Source organism: Eubalaena glacialis, chromosome 1 (genome assembly GCF_028564815.1).
Source record: "Eubalaena glacialis isolate mEubGla1 chromosome 1, mEubGla1.1.hap2.+ XY, whole genome shotgun sequence".
Classification (NCBI taxonomy): domain Eukaryota; kingdom Metazoa; phylum Chordata; class Mammalia; order Artiodactyla; family Balaenidae; genus Eubalaena; species Eubalaena glacialis.
Window position 1 is genome coordinate 186,807,817 of NC_083716.1, and position 23,054 is coordinate 186,830,870.

At 39.7% G+C, this 23,054-nt stretch overlaps 1 protein-coding gene and 1 pseudogene across 4 annotated transcripts in view; one reads left to right on the forward strand and one right to left on the reverse strand.

The window, feature by feature from the left end:
- The window catches only part of CWC22 (CWC22 spliceosome associated protein homolog), a 64,242-nt gene extending 41,856 nt beyond the window's left edge, over positions 1-22,386 (reverse strand). Inside the window, exons 1-3 of one of the 4 annotated variants that reach the window (XM_061185488.1) lie at positions 22,324-22,386; positions 1,558-1,705; positions 645-784 (exon numbers count right to left, since the gene is read on the reverse strand). In XM_061185488.1, the coding sequence (XP_061041471.1) occupies positions 645-671 (27 nt within the window). In that variant the 5' untranslated portion in view covers positions 672-784; positions 1,558-1,705; positions 22,324-22,386. Of the gene's footprint in view, positions 1-644; positions 785-1,557; positions 2,051-22,323 lie in introns of all 4 variants that reach the window. The other 3 variants (XM_061185505.1, XM_061185496.1, XM_061185512.1) reach the window with 3 other exon arrangements.
- LOC133087852 (zinc finger protein 821-like) lies at positions 1,572-3,043 on the forward strand (annotated as a pseudogene).
- Positions 22,387-23,054: the final 668 nt, after the last annotated feature.

Sequence of the window (23,054 nt, forward strand, 5' to 3'; positions counted from 1 at the left end):
ATAGCACAAGTCTAGCATTTAACACTCTAATATACTATATAATTCACTTACATATTTAAGTTTATGATTTTTCTTTCTCCCCCACTAGAATGCAAACCCCGTAAGATTCCTGTTTTATTCACCATTTTACCCAAAGTGCTTAGAATAATCACTGGGACATAGTAAGAATTCAGTGAATATCTGATGAATAAATGAATGTATAATGTCTAAAGTAAAGTACAGCACAGAATAAGGAGCTCATTTATACATATGCAATATGCAACAAGAGGTTCACTTGTAGACAGACATGTAGGAACTGTGACCAACTGAGAAAGAAGATCTTCATCTTCCATTTCATGCTCACGCAGGAAAGAATGCTCTTTGAGAAGAATGGTGGAATTTCCCGCTGTTTATTTTTCTTTTGCATGTGCTCACTCGCATGCACTTTCTTGATTCACACACACACACACCCTGTATGTTCTCTCAACTGCCCACTTGCACATCTGGCCAAGTATCTACATTTGAAATTGTGTTAAGTTAAATGTGCATATGACGCAATTCTACTGTCTGGTTCTAATGTCCTAATTATATAAATGCATTTTTGTTTAAAGGGTAGATAACTGACTACAAGTTTATGTTCTTTATTATAAGTTTCAAACACTTACCTTTATTTGTGCCACGCTACTTTTCATTTTCTGTTGCCAGTTGATCTGATATGTCAAAGACTCCTTAAGCTGGTCCAAATAACAAGTACCGAACAGTATGAATTCCTTGACAGTTTAGTTTTACTGTCTGCAAATGACACCTATAAAATATGCCAAAGAAACCTTTGTTAACACTTACAAAATGTGTGTAAAATAACAACATATTATATCCACACAATGGACATTTGACCACCTTATTTTTCTTAATAGGCAAAGATATAATCAATAATTAAATGTAAGTTCAAAAACTCTTTAAATAGTTCCATTTAACAATGTATAAAAATACATGTATTAGTAGAAAAGACTCTGAACAAAAGAGCAATAACAAAGGCTTATTAAACACCATAAAGTATTCTAATACAAAACATCCAATGTTTCGATTTAAACTAAGAATGAAATAGCCAGTGTTCATGTAGTAATGATCATAAAGAAATATACACCACATAGAAATATAAGGTGCTAATGCAGATGGGGATGTACACAAATCACTAAGTCAAGAAAAGTTTCCATTACAATGGTTAGCATGCTATCTAGGTTAGTAAAAATAATATACACCAGATTAACTTGTCAATCTATAAAATATAACTGCAATCTAAAGCACATCATTGCTCAGGGACTCCCAAAGTGGAGAGAGCCAAAGAAAGGAAGCCCCACGGGCTAGATATACTCTCCCAAATCTCTGACCACCGCTGAACCAATACATGTACTAAATAGTGTCCTCCGGAGCTGCCCTCTGCCCGCCGGGGCCAAGTCCCGGAGAGCCCCGGCCCGGCCGGCCCGAGCTGCGGCCCAGGGCCCATTGTCCGGCGGTCCGTCTGTCCGGAGGCGGGGCCCAGGGACCCAGAGCGCCGCGGAGCGCCGAGGCGCCGGATACCTGGGATTCAGGCGAGTTTACTTTGCTCCGTGGGAACTGCACCAGAGCTGGAGATATGATAGAAGACTGCCTGAAAGCTGCTTCCTTTGCCACTTCCTGTGGAGGCCTGTCTTTGCCATTTGCGGTTTCTTTCTTCTTTGGTCAGCACCTTGCAAGGAGGTAGTAACATCCAGTCATGAAACTGGGAAAAGCCAGAGCTGTTGGATCAGGGAAACATGTCCCGTCGGAAACAGACAAATCCAAATAAAGTTCACTGGGATCAAGTATTTGCTGGGCTAGAAGAGCAAGCCCGCCAGGCGATGATGAAAACTGATTTTCCTGGAGACCGTGGCAGTCAGCGACAAGCTATCCAACAACTAAGAGATCAGGACTCCAGTAGCAGTGACAGTGAGGGTGATGAAGAGGAGACCACACAAGATGAAGTCTCTTCCCACACATCAGAGGAAGACGGAGGGGTGGTCAAAGTGGAAAAAGTTAGAAAATGCAGAACAGCCTGTTGGTGGGAACAATGTGGTAGAGCATGAGGTCACGGAGAATTTGAATTCTGACCCCTTACTTGGACTCTGCCAGTGTCCCCTCTGCCAGCTAGACAGTGGGAGTCGGGGGCAGCTGATTGCGCATGTGTACCAGCACACTGCAGCAGTGGTGAGCGCCAAGAGCTACATGTGTCCTGTCTGTGGCCGGGCCCTTAGCTCCCCCGGGTCACTGGGTCGCCGCCTCCTAATCCACTCGGAGAACCAGCGGTCTAACTGTGCTGTGTGTGGAGCCCGTTTTACTAGCCATGCCACGTTTAACAGTGAGAAATTTCTTAAGTCCTTAATATGGAATCCCTACCGCCAGCCCACAGTGAGGGCCCCTCCAGTGCTGAGGGGAAGGACATTGCCTTTAGTCCTCCAGTGTACCCTGCTGGAATTCTGCTTGTGTGCAACAACTGTGCTGCCTACCGGAAACTGCTAGAAGCCCAAACCCCCAGTGTACGCAAGTGGGGCCCTGCGTCGACAGAACGAGCCTTTGGAAGTCCAGCTGCAGCGGCTGGAACAAGAGCGCACAGCCAAGAAAAGCCGGCGGGACAATGAGACCCCCGAGGAGCGGGAGGTAAGGCGCATGAGGGACTGAGAAGCCAAGCGCCTGCAGCGCATGCAGGAGACAGGCGAGCAGCGGGCATGCCGGCTGCAGCAAGATCGGGAGGCCATGAGGCTGAAGCGGGCCAATGAAACCCCGGAGAAGCGGCAGGCCCGGCTCATCCGGGAGCGGGAGGCCAAGCGGCTCAAGAGGAGGCTGGAGAAAATGGACATGATGTTGCGAGCTCAGTTTGGCCAGGACCCTTCTGCCATGGCAGCCTTAGCAGCCGAAATGAACTTCTTCCAGCTACCTGTGAGTGGGGTGGAGTTGGACAGCCAGCTCCTGGGCAAGATGGCCTTTGAAGAGCAGAACAGCAGCTCTCTGCACTGAACCACACCCTCCTGCCTGCCTTCCCACTCAGCCGTCCCCAGGTCCTGTCCTTGCTGCCAGAGGCAGGCCCGAGTTTGTTGCAGGTGGACCTGTGTACCCCTTGCGTATGGGAGCAGGATGATGGGGTCAGGAGGGACCCAGCTCAAGGCAGCTCTGGATGAGGGAGCAGGCACTCCGGACACGATTCCCCAGCCCACTGCTGCAGGGCATGCGCATAGGACTCTGGGGCCCCAGTGTGGCCCTGGCCCACGCCCACCCCACGGAGTTGTGAGGGCAAATAAATTAATTTTATCTTTAAAAAAAAAAAAAAAAATAGTGTCCTACTCAGGATCACAGGACTGAACTGAGATGTGAACAACTGCTTAAGAGACAGAATTTGCAATTTAAGCCTAATCAAATTAATTGCCTGAAGGGTCACCATTCCTCAGAGGAATGTACCAGAATCCAAAGCCTTAACATAATAGTAAAATGTCCAGAATACAATTAAAAAATAACTCAACTTATCAGAAAGCTGTGGCCCAATCTTAAGAAAAAAAACAAAGGAAACCAACACTGAGACACCAACCCAAATGCTGAAACTAGTATACGAGGTTTTTAAAGCATACTCAAAAGTGCAAAGGAAAACATGCTTGCAAGGAATAAAAATATAGAAAATTTCAGGAAAAAAACCCAAACAAACACAAAACAAAAAATGAACCAAACTGAAATCCTAGAACTGAAAAATATATGAAGCAAAAAATTCAAAATGGAGATAAAGGAAAGCCAGAAAGCTTGATGGATAATTTTTATCCAATCTAAAGAACAGATAAAAAATTTTAATGAACAGTATCAGGGACATGTGGGACAATTATCAAAAGGCCTAGTGCATGTGTAATTAAAGTCCAAGAAGGAAAGAGAGAAAGAATGGGATACAAAAAATATTTCAGGAAATTACAGCCAAAATTTCCCCAAATTTGATGAAAGGCACAAATTTACAGATTCACAAAGCTTGGAGAATCCCCGGCAGGATACACGTAAAGAAAACCACACTTACACACATAGTCATATATAGTAGTCAGTAGTCAACCACAATGCGAATTTGCAACAGGGGAGAAAAAAGAACCAAAACTTCCAAGGCCCTGACTTTTTTCTTAAAGTACTTAAAAAGGAAAATTTGTTCGTATTTTTTATTTACATTTTATATTTTTGAACATATTGTTAGGGGGTCAGCCATTTTTAATGATCTCGGATGACCAAACCAGCCTTCAGAGCGTTCTCTGTCCTACTTCTGACTTTACTTGTGGTGTGACCATGTTCATTATAATCTCAACGGAGGAAAAAAACCTTGTAAAAAAAACAAAAACCACCACAACAAAAAATCTTATTCCGAGCATTCCAGTAACCTTTTTGTGTATGTACTTAGCTGTACTGTAAGAAGTTCGTTTGTATGAGATGGTTAAAAAGGCCAAAGATAAAAGGTTTCTTTTTTTTCCTTTTTTCATCTATGAAGTTGCTATTTATTTTTTTTGGCCTGTTTGATGTATGTGTGAAACAATGTTGCTGAAAATCAAAGATAAAGAGAAAATCCTGAAAGCAGCAAGAGGAAAAAAACAACACATTATGTAAAAGGAAATAATTCAAATTACTGATGACTTCTTATCAGAAACTAAGGAGACCAGAAGACAGCAGAATAATTTTTAAAGTGCTGAAAGAGTAAGAAACTGAATTAATCTAGAATTCCAGCAAAAATAATCTTAAGAATGAAGATGAAATAAAGACATTTACTGATTGAACAAAGCAAACAAAAACAACGAAGAGAAACTAAGAGAATGTATCACCAGCAGATCTGCACTATAAGAAATCCTAAAGGAAGCTCCTCAGGCTTATCGGAAATGATATGAGATGGAAGTCTGGATTTTCAAAAAGGAATGAATAACACTGGAAATGGTAACTTTCTCGAGAAATATAAATGACAACTTTTTCCTTTATCTAAAATACACAGGTTTGTTTTAAAGCAAAAACTACAATGTCTTGAGAGGGCATAGTGTATGCAGATGGGATATATATGGACTAAAATGGACCTACATGAGGCAAGGTTTCTGTATTTTTTTCTGAAGCAGAACAATACGAACTCTAAGAGGCCTGTGAAAAGTTAAGGCTATATAGTGTGTTCTCTAGAGCAATGAGCAAAAAAATAACATAAATAAATATAGCTAAAAAGTCTACAGACAAATTAAAATGGAATTTAAAAAAATATTTAACTTATAAAGGCAGGAGAGAAGGAACAGAAGAACAAAAAACAAAGGGGACAAAATGAAATAAAATAAGATGGCAAACCTAAATCTAACTCTATTAATTATATCAAATATTAATGCACAAACGTTTCTAATTAAAAAACAGAAGCTACTCCTCCCTCACCTCAGGTGATACAACCCTGAAGGCACAACCTTGTCTTGGATGGATTTTATGCCCCAGTTGCCTCAAGATGACTTACACAATGTGTATGTGCCATACACAAATCACATGATTCTTTTCAAAGATCCTGTTTTTATGGCTATAAATGTATAGAGCTATAAAACTCAGAATTTTACTCAACTAACTTTTGCTCAAAGGCAATGGTATTTTTGTTTTTTACTTCTACTAGCACAATTGTTATATTCTAGCATATCCTTATCACCTAGTATTATTTATACATACACTTGTTCAACAACAACAAATATTTATTGCACTTGTATTAGTTCGCCAGGCATTTTTCTAGGAACTGGGTAGACAGCAATGAACAACCATAACAAAATCCCCTGCCCACATGGAGCTTATGTTCTGCTTATAAAAAGTAAATCTATAATGATAAGCAAAGCACTAAGCTACTAATAAAGCAAAGTGGCTGGTTGGGCTTTTTTCACACACGCCAGTTTCAGATCATTACTTAATATTGTAAAACCAGATCCCTAAGTCACTATGTTAAAAATAATTTGAAATAAGAAAACTTGCATGATCAGAAAATTACCTGTACATCTATTGGGGCCCACCTGACTTACTACAGCAGAAGATACGTATGTGGGGGTGGGGGGAATACCTAGGCACGCTGGTTTTATGAAAGCATCCCCAAGGTAATTCCAACATTTAACTCTTCCTCAAGACTGCTCAGCTTTCAAATTCTGGATGAGAAACTGGTTCTCAATTTGTCTTAAACCATGAGCCACTTAAGGTAAAATATAGAGACTCCACAGCTTACCTACTTTATAATGAAGAACTTAGTCATAAATCATTTGGAAAGGGAAACATAAATTCCAAATATTAATCCTTAACTCACTGGTAAGAAGCACATTCATGCGTGTAAAAAAAAAATCAGTATCAGTGCTTTTTAAATCTGAGAAATTCTGGGCGCAATTTATAGGGAGAAAATTCTCACTCGTAATGCACTGACGGCCACAGCGCAGGTTTTCTGGAGCTTAAGATATCAGCCATGGGACTTCCCTGGTAGCGCAGTGGTTAAGAATCTGCCTGCCAATGCAGGGGACATGCGTTCGATCCCTGGTCTGGGAAGATCCCACATGCCTCGGAGCAACTAAGCCCGTGTGCCACAACTACTGAGCCTGTGCTCTAGAGCCCGTGAGCCACAACTACTGAGCCCGCGTGCTGCAACTACTGAGCCTGCGTACCTAGAGCCCGTGCTCCACAACAAGAGAAGCCACCGCAATGAGAAGCCCGTGCACCGCAACAAAGAGTAGCCCCCGCTCGCCACAACTAGAGAAAGCCGGCGCGCAGCAACGAAGACCCAATGCAGACCCAAAAAAAAAAAAAATCAGCCATGATAATTAAAGTAACACTATCTACTATAACATGATCACAAACACAAATTTAAGCACCGAAATGCAGTCATCCAGATGATAAAATATGTTCATAAAACACTTTTATTATCCTTAAAATGAAAACAAAACATGAAAATTGAGAGAGGAAAAGAGGAAAAAAACCTGCATTGAGTTCAGCCTTCCTATATAAACGAGATATGTATCTGATAACAATAAATGTTTCAATGATTATGTACTTCTCAAGTTAAAAAAAATTCATATACATAGACTGAAATAAACTCTATAAATTTTATTTTGCCTGTAGGCTTAAATATGCTTGTTAACTGGTGAGATCTAGAACATACTTTATGTAAAAATTAAAAGCCTAGAGAACTGTCAATGTCCTTACTATCCATAATTTGTTCCTACTCCCAGGATGATACTGTATTATACCTCAATAAAGGATTCCTCTCTCCTCTAATAATGTTGTTATATAAATTAATAGTTTTTGCTCATTCCTTACATTCACTCCTCTATGAATGAGCCTCAGGAATTGAATCGTCCAGAAGGAGCCTCCAAAGAATCCAAGTAAAAGCCTCTACCTAGTACTCTTTACTTTTTTCAGGGAATATGCTGATGGATACTGCTGCCATCATCACCTGTGACTGATTTCCAGGACTTTTCTGATCCTGAAGGAGAAAACACTGAAGACAGAACAAGGGCCTCCTTCCCCTGATGCTAGACAGCAGTGACTGCCAGGCACTTCTTTGCCTATTTTTGTCCTTGATCCTCTTGGTTATTTTTTTCCCTCTCTGCTGGCTGACACTTCTAAATCAGCACTGTATAACAGAACTTTCTGCACTGATGGAAAGGTTCATATTCTGCCCTGTCAGTAGCCACCATACCAATACAATAGTCACTGCCCACGTGTGGCTACTGAGCACTTCAAATGTACCTAGTGGGACTGAGAAAATTAATTTTATTTGATTTTAATTAAGTTTATATTTAAACATGAATAGCCACATGTGGCTACTGGTTACCATACTGAACAACACAATTCTAAATGATTAGCAGACACTGGGGCCTTTTAGTCATGGTACTCCCAAGATCCTTGTTTTTGACAATCTCCAGATATGATACTAATTAATTCTTCAGATACTGTCAAAGTTAAAAAAAAAACTCATATCCAAATTAATGGGAAGAGTTGTTTGGTTATTTTCCATGGCAGATTCAGATTATGGGAAATAAGGGATAATATAATAATGCTCATCCTAGAGTTTGTCTATGTTGCAATCATCAATGTGTGATCTCCAGAGTCTTAAATGCTGCTCTGCAGCTACTATGATGCCAAACGATCATTTTACATAAACAACAAGAAAAACCTGGCACTAGAGATACTACTACCATCACAAACTTGATATACAATCATGACCCACTGAATAACAGTGCAGATAGGGATTGATCACATCTCCAGAAGATAATGGTCTATCCTTCAGCTTAGGCTGAGTAACCAGAAGGGGTATTAATAAAATGAAAAAAACAAAACAAAAAAACAGCCTTGATGACAGCCAAGAATTGACAACTGACACAGAAACCACAATTTGTAAAATGGATTTCCACTAATTTCCAAAAGAGAAAAATTAAACCAATCTAAGTCATGATATACAACATGGATTATTTAGGGTCAAATTCTTATTTCTAGTTAGTCCAGACCCATCTGACCCACACAAAATGGTGTCCGCATGGACTCGCGTGTTCTAAAGATACGACCACTTACTGTTCCAGCAACTCTTTAGTTTACAAATTTTCTCTAGTCTACAAACTCCTGCCAAGACCATCTGATGACTACTAGGTACGTTACTGGGGATTTTTCATTGATGGGCTTTAACATACAAGACAACTGAAGCACTTTCTCCAACAATTCAATAGCATGGGGGACAAAAAAAGAAACGAATGGCACAGCTGTTACAGAATAAAAGAGGCCTAACAGACTTAACATATGTAACATGTAGACCTTGCTTAGATCCGAAGTTGAACAATTTGCCCTACTCTAAAATGGGATGTGTTTATATAGCAGGACTCATGCTAACTTGAATTCAGCACTAACTCCTCTATGGAGCCTTTCTTCTAAAAAAGGAGATGGACTGAAGATCTTTTCTCTTCATGGGAGACAAAATAATGGAAGAGAACACTTTCTAGTCCAGTAAGACTGTGAACTTGCTGACAATTATTATATTCACATCATGGTTTTCTGGGTAGAAGAATGAGAAGAGGGTGGGATCTGGACTCTCAGAATTACTTAAATCCTTAGATACATATTTTCTACCCAAGAGAACTTATCTTAGCATGTACCCGAAATAAGACTCATTTCAAAATCAGCTGTTACCTATATAGTGTGCCCAAATTGATAATAAAGGAGATAGTTTAAGCTTTAGTGCCAATAATATACAAACTTTAAAATAGCATTTTCCTCAACTATATTACAGTTCTCCAATGAGACAAGTCATTTTAAAATAATACGATGATGGGACTGCCCTGGTGGTCCAGCGGTTAAGACTCTGTGTTCCCAATGCAGAGGGCCTGGGTTCAATCCCTGGTTGGGGAACTAGATCCCACATGCCACAACTAAGAGCCCGCATGCCGCAATGAAGATCCCGCGTGCTGCAACTAAGACCCGGTGCAGTCAAATAAATAAATTAAATAAATAAATAAATAAATAAATAAATATTTAAAATAATATGATGATCAGTGTCCCAAAGCTGATAGGAATGGTGCAATGGTGTACGCAGGCGGCCCAACACCGTTCAAAACCAGCCAATGGAAGAAATGCCAATGTATACAGTAGCTCCCAACAAACGAATTTGCCATCCACACTAACAGATTCTATAGCACATTACAGTGATGTTTCTGAGATATCCAGAGATGAACAAATTACATTTCCTGTGTTAGAAGTCAGAAACATGTAATTTAGAGTAAGATAACAGCAACAATAACAAATAATAATACATTATTATAGCCACAAAGACACTATGCCAGGCACTTCATTTACATATTCTTAATTCAACTTTCATGATTACCCTGCTTTTGTGACGTTTTAAGTCTTATTTTGCAGTGAGAGAATTGAGGTACAGAGAGTTGAAGCAATGTGTACAAGTAAATCACAGTTAGTAAACAGCATTAAAATTCAAAAAAGTTTATCTGATGCTAAAACCATCTGATATTGCATCCCAATGAAAATGCCAACATTAATAAACTGATGCCAAATTGGTAAATTATAAAATGTAAACAGATATGATCTCTATTATCCAGAAAATTTTTCTATTCTAAACTGATCCATTCTTCTAAAGTTCCAGATAGTAAAGGTTTTGATGTTAATATAATGAGGCACTACTTCTTTTTAAACATGAATAATTTTAAGGATTCCCTTATTTAATTTACATACCTAGAATTCACTGTGACCAGGTACAATATGAAAAAATAAATCACTTGACTCTATTGTGCAAGACCTAGTATTTTCCTTGACTATCCCTCTTGGGTCTTAAACCTGGTTTCTCTTCTCAACCTACCTACACACAGACACAGGGCAATTTTTAATGCTTTTTATTTCAAATTATCTCATCCATTTAAATTTATTGACTTTTCTTTCTGATCAGTGTCATCTTTCACCTTTCTACCCTTTAACCATCATCATCAAACATTTTTCTGGCAATCAAGTACAACCTGTTACATTTCTACCTCCCAAAATGTAAGTGTGAAATTGACAATACTGCAGACTGCTACCGCAGTTCTAACAAAAAATGCATGAAGTACTATCATCATCCACATTTATATAGAATATGCCTGTAGGGAAATAACGAGAGTTCAACATGTGCATGCTTGATACTTAGACTAATTGGAAATTCCTGCAATGAGAGCAATTTGAGTTTATAGCTCTCACTGCTCTTCTTAGCATCGCCGTGTGGATTTTATGATGAATTATTAAATTTCTCTCTCCTTGTCACAAGTAAGCAACTCAGCAAAACCACACCTGCTCTCCTGAGCAAGGAGGATATTTTATAATAAGGAGATGTAGTTTCAGCAAGCATCAGAGAGCAAAATATTCAATAAGATTTGTAAGAAGTGCTTTAGACTGTTAACTGGAAACTATGAAATTATAAATTCCACAGTTATCTCAAAAATTCAGAAAATGAGAAAATATTCAACTAATGGCTGAAATGCAATGCTTTCTCAATCATTTCAGTATAACACATCTATCATTGTCCCTTAGGTGTCCTCAACCCATGCTGGAGGAACTTGTGGAAGCATACTGTCCTAAAATTGTTAAAAGAAGTCAAAGAAGGACTTCTCTGGTGGCGCAGTGGTTAAGAATCTGCCTGCCAGTGCAGGGGACACGGGTTCGAGCCCTGGTCCAGGAAGATCCCACATGCCTCGTAGCAACTAAGCCCGTGTGCCACAACTACTGAGCCTGCGCTCCAGAGCCCGTGAGCCACAACTACTGAAGCCTGTGCACCTAGAGCCCGTGTTCCGCAACAAGAGAAGCCACTGCAATGAGAAGCCCACGCACCACAACAAAGAGTAGCCCCCACTCGCCACAACTAGAGAAAGCCCACGCGCAGTAACGAAGACCTACTGCAGCCAAAAATAAATTTTAAAAAAAGTCAAAGAAGTGGATTTCCTTTAGTTTGCTCTTCTGCATTCTAAATAGTAACAGTAGGTGTGGCAAACTCCAAACATTATAACAGAGTTAAAAACAAACGTTAGCTGCCCAGTGGGGAAAATGGAATATTAAATAGTATTCAAAATAAAAGCTAGTTTAAATCTGTTCTTAATACAAAAAGGTGATGGTATCCTTGGGAAAAACAAATAGGACCCAAGCCCCTGACCCTTCCAAATAGTGATTTTCCTGTTCAGGGAACAGATAGGAGTAACAGATGGGCCACAGTTCTTTGTTTTTTGTTTTTTTGTTTTTTGGCTGCACAGCATGGCTTGTGGGATCTTAGTTTCCCGACCAGGGATTGAACCCACGCCCTCCACAGTGAAAGTGCAGACTCCTAATCACTGGACCACCAGGGAATTCCCTGGCCACAGTTCTTAAGCATTAATGACAAAATTGCTATGGCTTTTCCCTATCTGTACTGAAGAAAAACTCCATTGTTTAAGAAAACTGCTTCCTTATTTTTTCTTGCTGTTTTTTTTGGATATATACATATTAGTGAGAAATTTGCCCCATGATATGCCACATAAGAAAAAAATGATACTGTAATTTGAATTCAGCACAGGTTCACAATTTCAAGAAAATAAAAGGGCCAAAACTTTTTAGGAAAAGTCACCAGGGTGACAATCCCTTATCTGCAATTCTGAAATCTGAAAAGCCTTGAAATTCAGATTTTTCTTTAGCTTGTGGCAAACTCATTTGGCAGCAAAATCTGACATGCACTAACTTGAGACTTAATGTGATTCTTCACTTGATGCACTGTGGAAATATTACATGTATTTGATTAGAGGATGTTACCCTGGATCCCCAAAGGGGAACAACTTAATAAATATATCTGCACTGTATTTATTCTCTAAAATCTGAACAGAATTCTGAATGTCAAATCAGAATTACAAATAAAGAACTGCAGACCTGTCCTCCCTGTTTGCTTCCTGGTACACCATTGTACATCGGGTGTGCACTCTGATGCATAACCATTTGGATAACTGAAGGTTACCATGTTGAAGTACAGGGTTAAAAACTGTGCAGACAGTATTGGATATTGTTTGCGTTTTTAAGTGATGAGGAATAAACAATATAAAAACCTTTGACTGGTCTCTGACCCTATGTAGGGGAGACAGGACCAACTTGGGGACATCTTAAGACAGTAAGACTCAGATGAGTAAAAAAAATGACAAAAATCTAAAAGTTCTTATCATTTTAAAGAATCAGTGACACCAATATTCATACCGAAAATTACTCATTATAAACTGGGAGGAGGTATTAACCCCCCATTCATTTCCTACACGATGAAACCAGTCCAAATTAGTCTGTGTTTAAGTTATCAAAGAAATTAAAGTGATATGATCATTTGGATATGCCACTTAAACATTTTTTAAGTAGCATTCTTTTGTTGGTACATAGGAAGATCCATCCTGTAATGTGCTCCTTTTCACCAGAATGCAGGCTCTATGAGAGCAGGGAAATTGTCAATTTTTGTTTGTTTCCAAATTTCTATCAGCTATTTCTTGATTTATAGTATTCATTTCAACATGAGTTGGTTTTAAAGAAAAATTCTATATGTTGAACTTCTTTACTGATTCGTTTAAATATAAATTATGTCATTTATGGGGCAAATTCCCTGGATCCTACCCCCTTTCTACTTCCAGTCTCTTTCTCTACACAACCAGATTTTTTTTGGTAGATGAGTCCACACTGGCTGCCGCTAATTCTTAATCTCCCGTTAAGCCCTCTTACGCACCACAATTTGGTTTTCCACTCCCACTATTACATAGTACTTGTCAAGGTTACATAATGACCTCCTTGTTGCTAAATCCAGGGGCCACTTCCTTATTTTATGACGTTGTTTCTAGCACTTGGTACTGCTAACCCCCTTCTTGAAGTTCTCACTTCTCAACTTACGGGGTGCCAAGTTCATCTGGTGTTGCTCTTGTCTCTTCTTCTGTCCACCCCTCTAACATTTTACTATCCCATAGAGTTTAATCTTTGCTCATGGATTTTTATCTGTTTTGTTCATTGCTGTAATCCCAAAATAGAAGTCTCTCAATATCTGTTAAATGAACAAATGAATAGTGCTTATCTTTTCTTTCTCCATATTCTCTCTGGAAGACCATCTCCACCCTCACATCTTCAACTCATATCCATAAGAATGACTTTATTCCAGCCCAATCTTTTCTACAGTGTTCCAAATCTTTATCACTAAATGCCTACAGAAACCTCCATGTGGATATCCCAAAGGCCCTCTGAACTAGGGTAGTCCAAACTGGAACTCATTTCCTCCTCTCCTCAAACCAGCACTTCCTCTAAGATATTACCTGTAAAGCTAGCCAAGTGACAGTTTCCTTTTCCTCACTCCCAGTCAGTCATCAAATCCCACTGATTTTGCTTTCTCAGTTAATAGGAGATAAAATCAAATCTGCCCATTCTCTCTGCCATTGTATACAGGAGAAAGTAGGGGGAAGGCTCCATTTAGGGAAGATCCCATAATAAGATACTCCTCATTTCATTTTAGAAGAAGGCAAGTTGGTTTTGACCTCTCTAACAAAATTTCTCACAAGGTCTTCATCTCTTGGCTATAAGAACTTGCCCAACTTGCCTCTAAAAATATATGCATACTACTAACCTGTAGGGTTCCACTGCATTCTACCCATGCAGGGTAAAAAGATCCTTTAAATATATGCAAAGCTACCCACAGAGAAACCAGGCCTTAAATTAAAAGCACATCCCACTATGATAAAAACTGTAAAAAACACAAACACATGAGGGCTAAACAATACACTACTAGATAACCAAGAGCTCACTGAAGAAATCAGAGGAAATCAAAAAATACCTAGAAACAAATGACAATGAAAACATAATGACCCAAAACCTATGGGATGCAACAAAAGCAGTTCTAAGAGGTAAGTTTATAGCAATACAATCCTACCTCAAGAAACAAGAAACATCTCAAATAAACAACCTAACCTTACACCTAAAGCAATTAGAGAAAGAAGAACAAAAAAAACCCAAAGTTAGCAGAAGGAAAGAAATCATAAAGATCAGATCAGAAATAGAAAAAGAAATGAAAGAAACAATAGCAAAGACCAATAAAACTAAAAGCTGGTTCTTTGAGAAGATAAACAAAATTGACAAACCATTAGTCAGACTCATCAAGCAAAAAAGGGAGAAGACTCATATCAACAGAATTAGAAATGAAAAAGGTGAAGTAACAACTGACACTGCAGAAATACAAAGGATCATGAGAGATTACTACAAGCAACTATATGCCAATAAAATGGACAACCTGGAAGAAATGGAAAAATTCTTAGAAAAGCACAATCTTCCGAGACTGAACCAGGAAGAAATAGAAAATATAAATAGACCAATCACAAGCACTGAAATTGAAACTGTGATTAAAAATCTTCCAACAAAAAAAAGCCCAGGGCCAGATGGCTTCACAGGCAAATACTATCAAACATCTAGAGAAGAGCTAACACCTACCCTTCTCAAACTCTTCCAAAATATTGCAGAAGGAGGAACACTCCCAAACTCAGTCTACGAGGCCACCATCACCTTGATACCAAAACCAGACAAAGATGTCACAAAAAAAGAAAACTATAGGCCAATATCTCTGATGAACATAGATGCAAAAATCCTCAACAAAATACTAGCAAACAGAATCCAACAGCACATTAAAAGATTCATACACCATGATCAAGCGGGGTTTATCCCAGGAATGCAAGGATTCTTCAATATACGCAAATCAATCAATGTGATACACCATATTAACAAACTGCATGAGAAAAACCATATGATAATTTCAACAGATGCAGAAAAAGCTTTTGACAAAGTTCAATACCCATTTATGATAAAAACTCTCTCAGAAAGTAGGCATAGAGGGAACCTACCTCAACATAATATGAAAAACCCACAGCCAACATCATTCTCAACGGTGAAAAACTGAAACCATTTCCCCTAAGATCATGAACAAGGTTGCCCACTCTCACCACTACTATTCAACATAGTTTTGTAAGTTTTAGCCACAGCAATCAGAGAAGAAATAAAAGGAATCCAAATCAGAAAACAAGAAGTAAAACTGTCACTGTTTGCAGATGACATGATACCATACACAGAGAATCCTAAAGATGCTATCAGAAAACTACTAGAGCTCATCAATGAATCTGGTAAAGTAGCAGGATACAAAACTAATGCACAGAAATCTCTTGCATTCCTATACTCTAATGATGAAAAATCTGAAAGAGAAATTAAGGAAACTCCCATTTACCACTGCAACAAAAAGAATAAAATATCTAGGAATAAACCTACCTAAGGAAACAAAAGACCCGTATGCAGAAAATTATAAGACACTGATGAAAGAAATTAAAGATGATACAAACAGATGGAGAGATATAGTATGTTCTTGGACTGGAAGAATCAACTTTGTGAAAATGACTGTACTACCCAAAGCAATCTAAAGATTCAGTGCAATCCCTATCAAACTACCAACGGCATTTTTCACAGAACTAGAACAAAAAAATTGCACAATTTGTATGGAAACACAAAAGACCCCAAATAGCCAAAGCAATCTTGAGAAAGAAAAGCGGAACTGTAGGAATCAGCCTCCCTGACTTCAGACTATACTACAAAGCTACAGTAATCAAGACAGTATGGTACTGGCACAAAAACAGAAATATAGATCAATGGAACAGGACAGAAAGCCCAGAGATAAACCCACGCACATACGGTCACCTTATCTTTGATAAAGGAGGCAAAAGTATACACTGGAGAAAAGACAGCCTCTTCAATAAGTGGTGCTGGGAAAACTGGACAGCTACACGTAAAAGAATGAAATTAGAACACTCCTTAACATAATACACAAAAATAAACTCAAAATGGATTAAAGACCTAAATGTAAGGCTAGACACTATAAAACTCTTAGAAGAAAACATAGGCAGAACACTCTATGAATAAATCACAGCAAGATCCTTTTTGACCCACCTCCTAGAGAAATGGAAATAAAAACAAAAATAAACAAATGGGACCTAATGAAACTTAAAAGTTTTTGCACAGCAAAGGAAACCATAAACAAGTCAAAAAGACAACCTTCAGAATGGGAGAAAATATTTGCAAACGAAGCAATGGACAAGGGATTAATCTCCAAAATATACAAGCAGTTCATGCAGCTCAATATCAAAAAAACAAACAACCCAATCCAAAAATGGGCAGACCTAAACAGACATGTCTCCAAAGAAGATATACAGATTGCCAACAAACACATGAAAAGATGCTCAACATCACCAATCACCAAACGCAAATCAAAACTACAATGAGGTATCACCTCACACTGGTCAGAATGGCCATGATCAAAAAATCTACAAACAATAAATGCTGGAGAGGGTGTGGAGAAAAGGGAACCCTCTTGCACTGTTGGAGGGAATGTAAATTGATACAGCCACTATGGAGAACAGTATGGAGGTTCCTTAAAAAACTAAAAATAGAACTACCATACGACCCAGCAATCCCACTACTGGGCATATACCCTGAGAAAACCATAATTCAGAAAGAGTCATGTACCACAATGTTCACTGCAGCTCTCTTTACAATAGCCAGGACATGGAAGGAACCTAAGTGTCCATTGACAGATGAATGGATAAAGAAGATGTGGCACATATATACAATGGAATATTACTCAGCCATCAAAAGAAACGAAATTGAGTTATTTGTAGTGAGGTGGATGGACCTAGAGTCTGTCATACAGAGTGAAGTAAGTCAGAAAAACAAATACTGTAGGGTAACACATATATATGGAATCTAAAAAAAAAAAAAAGCATCTGATGAACCTGGGGCAGGACAGGAATAAAGACACAGACGTAGAGAATGGACTTGAGGACACGGGGAAGGGGAAGGGTAAGCTGGGATGAAGTAAGAGAGTAGCATTGACATATATACACTACCAAAGGTAAAATAGATAGCTAGTGGGAAGCAGCTGCATAGCACAGGGAGATCAGTTTGGTACTTTTTGACCACCTAGAGGGGTGGGATAGGGAGGGTGGGAGGGAGACGCAAGAGGGAGGGGATATGGCGATATACGTATGCATATAGCTGATTCACTTTGTTATACAGCAGAAACTAATACAACACTGTAAAGCAATTATACTCCAATCAAGATGTTAAAAAAAAAAGAAAAAGATCTCACTATGATATATTCAATCATTCCACACTTTCTAAATTTCCTTCTAAATTTCAAAAATGAAAATTCTGTCTCAATGTATCAACAATCTATCTCCTTATATTACTCTTTGATAGAAAAGAGTTCTTGGGGTAGCAGTCCCTCTAACTGCTGAATAAAATAAACCCTAAGGGACATCGTTACTGCTACTGTACCCTCAATCACTTGTACTTAACCACACCCCCACAAGCCCACCTCGTCTCCCCTCAGTCTCCCCACACTTCACTTGGTTCACAGCTCAACTGGCTGGCAACAGAATTTAACTTTTCTCATTAACCCCAGCACCTCATTCACTGGACAAATATTACCATTATGGGTTTTACTGGTCTGCGATTAAGCTAAATTTATACCCATTTTCAAGATAACAAAGACACAAAACCTTACATTTCAAACCTACACCACAACCCTCACCACTTTACTTAATATATATCTTACGGCAAAGAAGTAGCTCTAGTGCTTCTAATCACCCACTGAATAGCTCCTTTTTCATTTTGTCTTAAAGTTTGTATTTGTGCAGGGGAGTCTCCTTTGTGAGGTCATAAAAACTGAAAAATTTTGTACAGGACAAATGAGAAAACAGAACTAAAAATAATAATAATAATAACGAGGCTGGTGTCATAATTGATAATTATATTAAAAAGTGGTTCACTCTGTAATGACCTATATGGGAACAGAATCTAAAAAAGAGTGGATATATGTATAACTGATTCACTTTGCTGTACAGCAGAAACAACACTGTAAATCAACTATACTCCAATAAAAGTTAAAAAAGAAAAAGACCTTACAAACTCCTAAAAAAAAAAAAAAGTGGTTCAGAAAAGCACTTGCAGAGAAAATGAAGAAGTATAAGGTTAAGAGAAAAAGCCAGATGGTCTTTTTCTACTTTCTTACCTTACCCCCTATTCTTCGGAAACAAATTAAGAATAGAGGGTTAAAGGCAGTGTCTGTGTATAGTGAGGGGAGTTATACGTTAAGCTGCACAGGAGGCACTGAGGTCTGAGAGATGAGAGTTCCTATCATCAGGCAGAGCAGAGAAGTCCAAGTGCTATAGCAAGGTTATAAACTCAATACTACTGGAAAAAAGGAAGTGCAACTAGGTGGGTCTGGGGCATATAGAAAGAAATGGGTTTAGAAGCTGAATTATGAAGGACAAGTAGGAAAGGGGGAAAAGGTCATTCCAGCAATGAGACAGCATCAGTAAGGACTCAGAGAGATGAAAGACCTTGTAGAAGAACACTGGATCCTTGAAGTTCTTGGTCACTGTTATATATCCAGAACTTAGGACAGTGCCTGCTACTTAATAGGTTCCAATTCTAAAATCAAATATAAAAAGAGGTGTGTGGACCTTTGATTATTGCTCCTATTTCTTAACTCCCTATAATGATATTTTGACAACTTCTTTACCAAGGAATACCACTGCAGCCTTGCCCCACATATCAACCCCTATTTCTAGGAACCGCCAAGCTATGTGTCATCAATTGTATTATGACAGTCCTATCAGGTGCCATTCCTTATCTGTCTTCATCCCACGTTAACCTGGAGAGCAGCTTGAATATACCTCCCTATTGCCATGAAAAAAAGAAACAAGAACAAAAACAAAAAACAAAACAAAACAAAACAAAAACAGTTCCTTTGAAGGCACTGCAAGAGGAAATCTGATCCTGGAGGTGCAGTTACCTCAACTTACCAAAACAAGTCTAATTATTGAGGATGCTGCATGCTTTCAAACATTCATACCACTTTGTCTCCCCTCACCCCAAATCTGTTCATCACCTTGCCTAATTAAGTATATGGGCCGGATATATTCCACCAACTCTCACAGCACAGCTTTGAAAGTGGGCTTGCTGAAGATTTAATGAAAGTGCCATTCAGTAAATCACATTCTAAGTTTTAAAGAAAACTTGGATGCCGTGTCCTCCACAGAGAAGTTTATGAACTATCCCCTAGACACACAGCACTACATTCTACTCCAGAGGCTCCTGTCCCCAGGTTTAGAATAAAGCTGTCCTGGTAAACTAATTCAAGAAAGGACTCACAGAGTAGCTTTTGAGATGGAAGTACTGAATTCTAGTCTGATCCATTTATGAGTTAGGATCAAAGTCAAGTTAAACATGAACCTCCACTGGGTCTCTCCCTCCCATTAGCCAAACTATTCGATAATTCCAGGAGCCCTTATGTCCCCCGGCCAAGGCAGCCCACACCATCTTTTTGGTATCTGTTCACTGGGGAAGATTTATTAACTTAGCTACAAATTGCAAAGGCTTGCTTTAATCATTGCTTCCTTTCCAGATATATTATTTCTGAAGAAAATGCTTTGAAAGTTTGTACTCTGTTGTAGGCCTTGAAATATCTCTTCCAATGTCCACTTGGGAAATGTATATACTGAGATAAAATATTCAGGCTACAGGTTTATTATGTCTGGAAGTTTGCTAAAGCTAATATGCCAAAGGCCTTTTTGTTCCATTATCCTCCCATGCTAGGATTCTCAGATTTAAACAGAGAAGTAGAGAACTGCAGCAAGGAAGCCCTCCAAGTCATTAGTGGGATCAGCTATATTACCAACAGCCACTTCTTTCTTGAACTAGCTCTAGGCCAGCCATGACTTATATCAAGTTAGGGATATACCAGGTAGTACAAGATTCAGTCCAAATACAAGTGAACCATAAACAGAAAATAATGTTCAAGTTAAGGCATGGGCATTATAAATAAACAATGTATCACTGTGTACTCTCTTAGGTGGTCTCAGATACAACAAGCTACTGCAGAACTCTTGGCAATGCACAATCATCAGGGAGGAGACTTAACCTCTAACAATTCAGCAGCTGGGAAAAAGGACAGAGCTAAGAAGGCTGGTTTAGGAAAGACAGTTGAGCAATCTAGGAAGTGTCAGAACTCCAGAAGTGATTGGAACTAAGCTATCAACATGAGGAAGGATGTGGCGGCATAAGGAAAATACTGGCCGGCCACAGATCAAACACGTTGGAGCAAATAAGGCAGCAAACCTGATTCTGGGGGTAGGGGTGAACCACAGCCGATACCTAGGAGATGGGCTAGAACAGTGGCTCTCAAACTAACTGGCATGAGAATCTCGGGAATGCTCTGGCAAAAAAGAGAGTGAAGGGTCCCTCATTCCCCAGCTTCTGATTCAACAGGATTGGGGTGAAGCTCAATAATTTACATTTCTAACAAGTTCCATGGAGATACTGATGCTACTGATTCTACTGATTCAGGACACCACATTTTCAGAACCACTGGGTCAGGCCGGATATTAAAGGTTCTTGGCCTCTGAAGTCTCAGTGCCTTACATGCATTATTTTTCTTCAACTTCAAAACAACCTGTAATTTTTAGATGAGGAAGCTGAGACTAGAGATGTTAGGTAATCTGCCCCAAGTGACAGACCTAATAAGTTCTGAACCAAGACTGGAATCTTTGGTTTACTAGTCCTTCATCCAGTACCAATTCAAGTAGGCCTCCTCCTCCTACAGATACTAAACGCTTCTTGTAATCAAGATCACACTTTTAATGCCAATTCTAAATCCACTTTTCCACATTAGGATATTAACTGAGGTGAACTGGCAATCCTAAAACAAGTTTAAATACAGATAAGGAAGAGGCAGGTTAACTGGTTTTCTGAAGCCCAAGTTTGCTTGTTTATCTATCTGCTATTCCCAGTCTGTGGAAACGTAAAAAAGCATACTCTTACCCCACTTTCAATCACTTAATTCTTGCATCTGGAATAGGCTTTCCCCATTTTTTTCGTTCTCCATTTATCTCAAAGAATTGTTTTAAGAATTAAGCAAAAATCGGTAAACTGGTGATTGCAGTTGGAGTCAGTAAAATTAACTATGATATTATATTACCGTTACGTGCAAATGTACTGTAGGATTGGAGCTCGATAGAGATGTGGGGACTGGAGACCCAAGTTTGGGAGTTATCACCTTATTGGTGATAGTTCAGGTTATGCAAGGATAAAGGATGACAGAGGAAGAACACTTGTAATGAGAAACGAACAGTCCCCAGGAATAAACACTAGTAAGCGTCAGAAATTACGTGGCAAATGAATGAAAAAGAAACGACTAATGAAATTTTAAAGAATCACTCACATTACGCCGCAAAGAGGAATGAGAGTGAAACTTCCACTATTTTTTAATTAACTACCATTCATTGATCCCGCAACCGTGGCCCGGGGCCGGGGCACTAAGAAAAGGGCCTTGGGAAGCCCAAACGACTCGGGAGGCTCTAAGTAATCCGCGCCCAAAACACACGCACACGAAAGGCGAGAGTACCAGCACTGGTGCTGGATTCCACAATAAAGCCACTGCGGAGAGACAGGCCCAGGAACCTCTCGAGGAAGCTACTCTGTCCGCGCAAGCGGGGCGGGAGTTCACCGCTGCCCCCTCCCCACCCCACCCGCTGCGACTCCTCGGCCCGACCGACACTCACAGCCCAACGTCACGGGCCAGCGCGCGGCGGGAGACCCAAGCGCACCCGAGTCGCCCACGGCCGTACCAGGGAGCCCGCACCCACTCCTGGTTCCCCTTCACTTCCCACCCGGTCTGGCAACCCACCACCCCCACTTCAGTTCCCTGCCTGCAGATAGTCTACGGAGTTCGGTAATTACCTGGCGCTCCACCGCGCCGCCATTACACCGGACGTACGTCACTTCCCCTTCCCGCCCCGGCGGTAAGAGGAAGGCGGAAAGTGAAATACATAAAAACCTGACGCCAAACTGACTTTGATACGTTATCCTATTAATTTGTTTAAAATACCATCTTGTAATACCAGATACAGAGCCGTCGATCCGGCCACATTTTTCCCTTCCCAAGACGCCGACAAAAGAGAAGTTCACACAAACTACAAAATCCAGAACCCACCGCCAATGAGGACGGAAATGACGCGACCAATTGTAGGCTGAGAAGGCAGCAACGCACGACGGGAATTGTAGTTCTTCTGGATAAGCGGCAGAGAGTGCGTGCTGTAGGCCCGCCAGAAACCTGGTTGTGTTTAAGAGTTTTTAAAATTTACTTTAATCTATAATTATTTCTCTGCAGTTGGCAAAAAAGTAGACCTTAGTGTAGTCACTTTTCCGTGAAAATCTTAAGGAGAGCAGACACCTTCTTCAGACTTTTTACGATAGTTAAACCAGGAACCAAAAAAAGCAAAAATGTTACCAAAGGTTAAGTGCCTACTAAATTCCAAGATTTCCAGCCCAAGTGAATGGGAGAATATTGGACCACAGAGTGAAGTAATAAGGAGAAACTAATTCTGTAGAGAAGATGGTGCCTCTATATTAGGTTAAGGTACCAGCTGGCGAGACATGCTAAGGAGAAGGAGATTGCCTGGCCGACTTGG